This window comes from Cheilinus undulatus, linkage group 2, assembly GCF_018320785.1.
Source record: "Cheilinus undulatus linkage group 2, ASM1832078v1, whole genome shotgun sequence".
NCBI lineage: Eukaryota > Metazoa > Chordata > Actinopteri > Labriformes > Labridae > Cheilinus > Cheilinus undulatus.
This window is the reverse complement of record NC_054866.1, coordinates 54,821,097-54,831,065: the sequence shown is the minus strand read 5'-3', so window position 1 is coordinate 54,831,065 and position 9,969 is coordinate 54,821,097. Positions and strand designations below refer to the sequence as shown.

Here is a 9,969-nt window from a genome sequence, read left to right as displayed (position 1 = left end):
TTTGCATGTCTAGATTTTTATAAAAACGTATTTAATAATGCATACACACTGTTTTAATTATGACGCTTGAAACCAGTTGTGTCTGTTATTTTTAAAACATACACAATAATCTAAAGACGTTTATAGATGATAATAGAAACGCGATAGTTTTCATGTTTTCCTCATTTTTAGTTTCCAGATGTTTGTGATTAACTCCACGGTCACTATGAGTCAAGAAGAGGGCCTCATGTAGCCCCCGGGCCGCCGGTTGCCCATCACTGTTTTAAACGATCACTGAAAACTTCGGCATCGCGTGCTCGATGAATCCACTCCGGGCACGCGCCCGTCGTGGCGTGGTCACACGTGGCTGGTCTTTCCATCAGCCAATCAGAAGCGTCCAAGTCACGGCGTGGTGTTTGTAGCGGAAGAGAAGATGGCTGCGGCTCGGAACGGAAAGAGCGGACTGTTGGAGAAAGTAAGCGATAAAGCTGAATTCTTTTATTCGGGTTAAATTCTCTTATATGACTCCGTTCTGTCTGCCAGGGCACACTGCGGCTGCGCAGAGTTTAGCTCTCCGTGAGCTGATAAATGGCAGATGGTAGCTGTGTTGTTAGCATGCTAGGCTAACAGTTCAGGCTGACTCAAACGGTATTTCCTTTAAAGTAACTATTAGCTGTTGTTAGCTTCATAGGCTAACTGCTCAAGACCAATAAACGCGTTAGTTACATTAAAATGAAACCAGCTGCTGCTACCTTGCTAGGCTGACATTTTCACGCTACGATATCACCGGTAAACGTTTGAAACAGCCGCCGTTAGCTGGAATATTAGCATGCTAGGCTAACAGTTTAGACGGATAGATCCGTTATGTATCCAGTAAATATGATCCAGGTGATGTGGGCTGTCTGCTGTGATCGGGCGTTAGTCTGTGTTTAACTACTGCGGATAGATCAGTCTGTCTGTCCCAGCTGTTCATTCTTCCTTCTCTACAGACTCTAAAACATGACGTCCTCCTCTCTTCCGTTTCATTTTGTTAAAATAAATCCAATTCGTGTCTGGACCACTCCTCACTCAGAGGGTTGGTCTCTTAGTAAGCAATGAAAAATATCTGAAGACCTTACCCGATCTGTAGAGATCTATGTTACAGGCGCTACAAGCCTTTTTCTGCCAATCCTAATAATGCTACAGAGTAGTTTAACCCTTAGGGGAGAGTGTGCACATTTTACACACATTTCATTCTTCATGTGTTGATCATTCTGCCTGTGTTCATGTTCATGGCATGAATTTTGGCAAGTTTGTGTCTGTTGTATTTGATCTTGTATTTTCCAGATCAGCTCCTGCAGTAAGTCTAAAATACTGTTTACAAGCAAGAGTTACACTCAAGCTGTTAGGAATCAAAACTGCCCCTTTGAAACCCATTCAAACTGACATTTTAGATTTCACTTCTATTAACTCATTGAGTGCCAGCCGTTTGATAAAATGGAAAGTGGCTTGTGCCAGCGTTTTTTGGCCATTTTGAGTCATCTTTCAAGACCCACAGAATATTTTGTACTATGACTCTGAAAACACCAAATAGCTCAAATGAAAGAAGAAAGTCTTTATTTCATCATGGAAAAAATCTGTTTGTGTGCTTCTTGTTCCATTCTTGATTTATCTGAAGTTGAATAGAGTCTTGTTTCACCAAAAAGACCACTTTTTTCTAGAAAGCTGAGAAAAATGCATTTTTGTGAAAGTGATTCTGTCAAGCAAAACAGTAATTTGAATGTTATAATTTTAATTGTATTACGCATGTGTTTTATTGTTAAATAAATAAATAAAAATAAATACAAATACACAGGACCCTCTGATACACTCACGTCCTCTCCTCCTTGCATGTCCCCTGGCACTGCCTGTAAATTATAGAAGTAATATGATATATAATATGTTATTTATATATTATATATAATCTATAATACAGAATTTTCTTTCATTCTTACCTCTTTTTCTGCCGACAGAAAGTGTTGTAGAACTGCATGGGGCTTGCTCTTCTCTCAAGTCTGCTTCTGAAATCACAGGAGCATGAGTGATGGTTTAATTCAATGAATTTGGCTGAATAATCAGTGGGTTCCCAACGTTAACTTACCTCCATCGCTCTGGGACGGAGAACAAGATCTGCTTCGTTCACTCAGCAGCCATTCCTCAGAGTCTGGGTCTGAAAAGTCCGTCTCTGAAGTGTCATCCCTGTATGTATCAAGCTGGCTAGCGGATGCCGACGCACGGGGGAGACCTTGCAGCATTTTTTAGCCTCTTGGCCGGCCGAGGCAGATGAATGGCCGCGCTGATCCCTGGATTCGTTGTCGCTCAGGTTATTGTCGGTTTCAGTGAGTAACCAGTTTCTCACGCAAAAGTTTAAAGTTTCTTCCAGCGCCTGCTGGATGGCACAAAATGCCCCCCAGTTTTTTGGGGGGCATTTTGTGCAGATACTGAATATAATACAAGTTTTAGCTTAGATTACCACCGTTCCGATTACTCTGATCTCTGCAGCTTTAATCTACCGTCTCTTCCGTGTTCCAACTACGTACCCCAGAAGCCCCAAAATTACTCACAGGGAGTGTGAGAGCGCCCCCTTGTGCCAGCCACCAAAAAAACACTTTGATGTAAACATACATCAATGGCACTCAGTGAGTTAAATCAGTGGTTTTCAAAGTGTGAGGCGGGCCTCCCCCTGGGAGCGCCACAGAGCCTCAGGGGAGGCGCGGAACCATAAACCTGAAAAAAGGGTGATTTGCTTTGCTAACCTCTGCTGTGCATGGAGCTAAATGGATAAACGTATAGTTACTATAGGGACTACGCTATAGACCAGTGATACTCAACCAAAGAGCCAAATTATTGAAAATACCTTTGCAAGAGCCACAATCTAAGAGGTAAAAAGAGGCAAAAAAAACTGGAAGTAGTAATAAAAGTAGGTTAAAGGTGGCAAAAATGGTCAAAAAGCAGCAAAAAAATGGGTGAAAATGGGGAGAAAAAGTGGAAAAATGGTCAGAAAGTAGCAAAAATTTGTGAGAAGTGACAAAAAATGAGTGGAAAGTGATTTTAATGGGCAGAAAAAGAGGAAACAGGTGGTATGTAATGGCAAAGGGCAGTTTAAATGGGCAAAAAATGGCGAAAAGAAGAGGCAAAAATTGGGAAAAAGGAAACAAGTGGTATTTAATGGCAAAAGGTCGCTAAATGGACAAAAGATGTCAAAAATTTGTGAAAAAGTGGCAAAAAGACTTCATGAAAACAAGCAAAAAAATTGGAAAAAAGGGATATTTAATAATGAAAGGTAGCTTAAATGGACAAAAAGGTGAAAAGGGCAAAAATGGGATAGAAGTGGAAAAAATGGGGAAAAAGAAGCAAAAGGAAGTTGTAAAATGGCCCAAAAAATATGAAAAAAGGGTATTTAATGGCATTAAAACTGAATAAGAGGGAAAGGCTGATGTTTAAGGACATGTGCAAACCAAATTATCCCAAATCTATTAATGTTAAAAATGTTTAAAGATTAGACATAAATGTTTGAAATGTTGTCTATTTATTTATTTTTAATCCTTTTTGGGGGTGGGGGTCTACCGAATGGATCAGTTCTTCTTAGGGGAGGCTCACTCTCACACACTTTGAAAACCCCTGAGTTAAAGCATGATGCATGCGTGTTATTCTCTCTGGGTGTCATTCTGGGTTTTTGCCTTGGAATGGATCATTTTTACTACTCTCCACCAGGAGGCGTCATGTTGACCATATTTGACATATGGAGAAAAAATATGCAGAAAATAATAATTATGCCTAAAAATCAATGTTGCTGCTAATCATTGACATATCCCAGGCTGTAATAATAAAACACAAAAAATGCATATAGTACATTGAAAATAACGAATTTTTCTGTTTGTTTTTTCATTGAAAAAAATGGTAGTATCATGACAAAAGCTGGCACCCAAAGGGTTAAAATCATGAAAAATGATTAAATATTTGATCTTAATAATCAGGTCAGTTATAGGTGAAAAAATTAGCTCATAAAAGTAGAATAAAATATTCCTGTAGAATGTTTTTACAGCTGCCGTATGCAGCACATTTCTGTGTTTAGCAGCCTGAGTGTGACTGATACTAAAACAATCCCTATGGGTTAAAAGAAGGTGGTAGATACAGAGACAAGCACCCTTATGATGCAAAGACACTGAAAATATCAGTATTAATGTAAATGTAGACAGAATGCCAAAAGAAGACTCACTTCATGAATAGGAGGCCTCGCCCCCTCCTACTTTAGCAGATATCTTTAGCTAGCTCCTATGTGGGCCAAGTGCTAACAGTGATTCCCAGTGTGAGCACTGAAGAAGCTCTAAGTAGACAAACGGCATGTCATTACTTTTATTTAGGATTTTCCCTGTGTTAATGAGTACATTTCAGTCGAGTTCACTTTGGTTATCTCCTTTTCCTGGATAACAAAGCTGGTTTATCCTTGAGTGTAAGTCGCTTTGGATAAAAGTGTGTGCTAAATGACATTATGACATTGTTAATGAAATTCCCTGACAAATCCCCAAACTTCCATGCTGTCTTGGGAAAAAGGACTAAAATAAAATGTATGTGTGACGGTTCACAGAGGTAAGGGCTGGGTTCAGAGATAAACTAGGAACATGAGGTCCCAGATGTATAATTCTAGATTTCACTCACTTATTGTTATTTTTACACTAACATTAATGCAGCTTAAAAAAGATGTCCTTGAGCGAAAGTCTGGGAATATGATTTAATCTAACGTACTTCAGTCCAGTTCATAAAAAAGTACTGAAAAAAATATTTTCATAAACTCGCAGTAATAATACAAATATATATATATATATAAAAAATAAAATATCCAAAAAATATTTTTGTTGCACGTTAAATTACCTGTAAGTCATTTAAATACAAGAATAAGCTTTCTATTTCTTGAAAAGGGCCTAATTCAAATAAAAAGACTGAATAAAAAATAAATGAAATAACGCTCAAGTGTTGCTTTCTGCCTGCTTTGTCTGAAATTCATTTAAAAAAATCTCAGCTCATTGAAAACTGAACAGCTTTAAGGTCTGCTTCCCCCCTCCCCCTTCATCATCCTGTTCAAGTTTACATCTGAAATCAGACCAATATCAGACATGCTGGAGTCATCTAGAGATTAAAATGAGGATGTAATTCTCTTTGTGATTAAGAGAAACCTACTAAACGATATATTTTTTTAATGCTCTTAAAATGACCCTATAAAGTGTAACATCTCTGCTGCAGAATGAAAATATTAAACTGGTATTTGATGATAATATAGTGACAATATTAATAATAATGACAATAGTAATAATAATAATAATGGTGACAATAATAATAATAATAAACTTTATTTGTAAAGCACCTTTAAAAACAGGTTTGACAGATTTCAGGTTCCAGAAATATTACACCTTTTGCAATTTAAAAGTAGAACAGATTTGAATTCAGTCTAGATTTAGGTTAGTTGCCCATCTCTAATCTGGAATATAAGAAAGCTTCATTTTTATGAATTAGTGACAGACAAACTGAAACAACAGCACATCTGTCTGTTCTTTTCCCTCAGTGGAGGATCGACGAGAAGCCGGTAAAAATCGATAAATGGGACGGGGCGGCAGTGAAGAACTCTCTGGATGATGCTGCTAAGAAGGTAGACGGTCGTGCTTTTATTGTGAAAATAATTGGTTATCAGTGATTATTGACTGATCTAGACTCAGCCTTTGATGCTCTGCTGCGCCCCCTACAGGTGCTGCTGGAGAAGTTCGGGTACATGGAGAACTTCCGCCTGGTGGACGGCCGGCTGATGATCTGCACCGTGTCGTGTCTGTTCGCCATGCTGGCTCTGGTCTGGGACTACCTACACCCATTCCCTGAATCCAGGCCGGTCCTCGCGTGCTGCGTTATCTCATATCCTTTAAAGGCAGCCTGCTGTGATGTCAGTGGGCTGTGGGCGGGGTCAGTGAGGAGCTGGAGAGCCTCTCATCACGTGTCTCCACCTTTCACTGTGGCGGTTTGATACTGTTGCTAATTATTCATGGTTTCCTGTTTGTGCCAAAAAAAACAGGAAGCTGCTGGGCCCTTGGATGATGGCAGTAAACATCCATGTAGCTTCAGCAGATGTTAGCTCTGTCCACTAATGCTGAGTTCAGTATTTACAGCATTGTCTAAAAAAGTAGAGTATCAAGTAAAAGTTCATTTTTTTGTGATTTCAGAAAATTAAACTCCCATGAAACCTAGATTTATCTCATACAGAGGGACAAATTACAAGACCTTTTTGTTTTCATCTTCGGTAGTGTTACTCAACCCTGCTCAACCACAGAGCCAAATTGTTGAAAAATGCCTTTGCAAGAGCCGCTATTTAATCGGTGAGAAGTGGCAAACATCGATTAAAGTGGCAATAAAAATAAGTTAAAGGTGGCAAATAATGGTCAAACAGCCGCAAGAAAGGGGCAAAGTAGCCATAAAATGGCAAAAGTGTGTTAAAAGTGGAAAAACGGAGAAAAGGTGGCAGGATAGGGCAGAAAGTGGCAAAAATTGGTGAGAAGTTACCAAAAAATTAAGTTAAAAGTGGCAAAAAAAAAGCCTTAAAACAGCAAAAACATGCCAAAAAATTGAGTGTAAAAGTGACTTAAATGGGCAAGAATGCTGCAAACAATGGCGTTTAATGGAAAACGTAGCTTAAATGGTCAAAAAGTGGCAAAAAAGGGAAAAAATTGTAAATGGCAAAAAGCAGGATAAAAGAGGCAAAAAATTGGATACAAGTATTGAAAATGGGCAAAAAGAAATGGCAAGACTGGGCTTAAAACTCTAAAAATGGGTTAAAAGTGACAAAAAAAAGAGAAAACAAAAGGTAAAAAAAATGTAAATAGGGATTCAAACTGATGAATGTGACTTGCTATGGATAATTTCTTAGGTCAGAGTTTCCCTTTTTAAAGGTTTTCTGGGGGAATAATATTTCAAATTAAGCCGTAAAAGAGCCTCATGTGGCTCCAGAGCCACACGTTGAGTATCACTGATCTACGGCCTTCAGCTCACTATGGTAAAAATATCAGAATGTCACAAACATCAGTCCAAAAAAAGATGAATGACTCTCAAATGTTAACAGTCTGGTTAATCTTCGTTTATCTCTCAGTGCTTGGTCTGACCTCCCTCTTCATGAATTCCTGCATCTCTGCTTGTGTCATGGAGCCCATCAGTCCGTGGTCCTGCTGGGGGGGTTATGAAGCCCAGGTTCTCTGATAGCAGCCTTCAGATGGTCTGGATTGTTGAGTCTGGTGTCTCTGATGTTTGTAGTCCAAGATTGGCTCTACACTAAGAACACCACACTAATTTTCCACTTCCTGGACCTGTCTGTGTGGTGGTTCCTGATCCATTGACTCCAGTCTAGTCCTTGTGAACCTCCTCTAAGTTCTTGAATCTGCTTTGTTAGACAATCCTCTGAAGGCTGAGCTCATCCCCATTGGTTGGTCTCCTTTTCTTACCACTTTTGATTAGAATAAAAGAAGCCGTGATAAAAAACACACACTATATAAAAGTTTCTTTTAGAGATGCCTTGATTGATCAGAAACCGATAATTATTGGCTGATTTTAAAAAAGACTACAGGACGGATCAGATTTCACATTTCCAATCACCCAGACTGATCAGCTGTGGTTAATCCTCTGGTATTTGTGGCATAGAGAAGCTCGGTGTGTTTGCTGTAGTATTGTTAGATACTCTAAACCCAGCCTGCTGAAGGACAGAGGCTCTTTAGGAAGGAGTCATATCAAATACCACCACCAGGGGGTGACACAAGCACCGTAAGCTTAAAGAGAACATCCAGAGCTCCGTCTGGATCTGGGGGGTACACCTGAGGAGCCCAAAGGTGAGCTCTTCCTGAAGTTAGAGATAATTCGACCCAAATGAGAGGTTAAAGGTGTTAGATCTGCTCTGTCCTGCTGTGCTCCTTGACTTTGCTCGCCATCACCTACTTCATCATGATGGGCATCCTGACTCTCTACACGTCCTACAAAGAGAAGAACATTTTCCTGGTGGCTCTGCAGAAAGACCCGGCTGGGATGGATCCGGATCACGTGTGGCAGCTCTCCTCCTCCCTCAAAAGGTCAGAAACATTACCCACAATGCACTCTGATGGAACAGCCTCAGTTTCTAGTTGTTATTGGTAAATGCTCCGATTAGTTATGTGACTGAGCTATTTTAGTTCTAAGGGAGTTTGGACCTGTTTGATCGCTGTCTGCATCATCCTGAGGACTTAATTTTGAAGGGTAAGACAGCCTCGGTGAAGGCTGATGTGGTCCTGAAAAGTTTTGACTTTACACTGTTGTAAATGAAGGATTTTAAAAACTTGACATTTTTGAGTTTCTAAGGTCAAAATTTAAGACTTTTAAACTCATATAAACAGGTTTTAAAAGATAAACCTTTTTAATCTCTGAAATTTAGAGTTTGGGTTCTTGAAAATGAGTGACTTTAATCTCAAATATTTCAATTTCCCCCCAAATTTGGACATTTTTTACTCAGAAATTCACAGACTGTCTTTGTTTTTTTTACCTTTTAGGTAATATGCTGCTGTACATCATGTTTCTAATCATGATTTAAAAATTCTATATTTATCTGATTTTGAGAACTAGAGAGCAGACAGGGTCCCACGCCTGCCTTCAGAACCCTGGTAGAGTATGCTGGAACAGTGGATTTATTTCAGTAGTTCAGTTCTAAAGGTAAAATTGTGTACTATAGACTCAGTTCACACAGGCAGATTTTGTTTGTTTTCTGTAATTGTGGTGATTATGGCCCAAAGTTCAGGTTCTGAAAAAATCAGAATTTTGTGAAACAGTCAATAATGGAGACCCTCGCTCTGATCAGCTGATTAACTGACAGCTTGTTCTCCCCGTGTCCTGCAGGTTCGATGACCAGTACACGCTCCGGGTCTCCTTCGCTGACGGGAAGACGAAGAACCAGAGGGAGGCAGAGTTCACCAAGTCGGTGTCGGTGTTCTTCGACGAGAATGGGACGTTGGTGATGGACCAATTTGAGAAGTGTGTCTCTAAACTCCACGACACGCTGGCCACGGACAAGAAGACCAAATGAGAGGCACGCTCAGACACACTGCTCCGTGGTTTCTGCTCTACTGCCAGGATCTGGACTGATCTGGACCGTTTTAGAGAAACCAGTGAGCTGTGTGAGGCAGACGACCTCTAGCCGTAGACGGTTCGACCACACTCTCGAAAAGGGAGAAAATTCCTCATTTTCTGTTCAGTTTCATTAAATCTTGTTTTTATTTTCAGCATCTTCTCTGATGGTTTGATGTTTTAGTTTTGGTTTCTGCTTCTCTAAGTGGAGTGTTTGTTTTGAGCTCTTTGGACCATCCTGTGAACAGTCAGTGGTTTAATGATGAACACTTCCTCTAAAATGGTCAGTATTTCTCTGTCAGTTTTAAATATTTCAGCTCCACAGTCTCTGAGTCCAAGCTTTAAATCGTGAGTCTCATTCCTCATACAGTGACTAACCTCCGAACCTTAAACCCTGACTTCAGATCCTAACAGAGTCCGAACAGCCCAGGACCTGAGCCCAGAATGAGCTTAAGTCTTCTGTTTTCTACTGCAGCGCTTCAGAAGCAGACGATGCCGCTCTGTTTCCATTTCCCTCCTGGAACAGAGGAGATTCACAAGTCTGTGGAAATGTCCTACAGGAACATTTCAACTGCTTTTCTCCCTCAGAGAGAGCTTGTTATTGGTGTTTTAATATTTCATGTCATGTTAACACAGAGGCAGAGGTAGCACACGCAGATTTCTCCACAGGAAACTAAGAGCACTCATTGGGAGGGTAGAGTGCAGGTTGACCGACCAGAGAGTAAAATCTGCAGCATGTGCGGGGTTGTAAGCAGGCGTCTATCAGATCCTGTTAGGGCACAGCGTCACGGCTGGTTCAGACTATATGTGTGGCGGCTGCTTGATTTTCATTTTGGCTTCCATGTTAACTAGTCA

General features: G+C 40.2%; 1 protein-coding gene across 1 annotated transcript; it reads left to right on the top strand.

Moving 5' to 3' along the window:
• The first annotated feature begins 302 nt into the window (after nt 1-302).
• Nucleotides 303-9,269, top strand: spcs2 (signal peptidase complex subunit 2). Its single transcript, XM_041795830.1, has 5 exons — nt 303-454; nt 5,558-5,641; nt 5,738-5,898; nt 7,956-8,090; nt 8,887-9,269. Exons 1-5 carry the CDS (start codon nt 413-415, stop codon nt 9,071-9,073), a joined length of 609 nt encoding a protein of 202 aa, XP_041651764.1. The 5' UTR covers nt 303-412; the 3' UTR covers nt 9,074-9,269.
• Nucleotides 9,270-9,969: the final 700 nt, after the last annotated feature.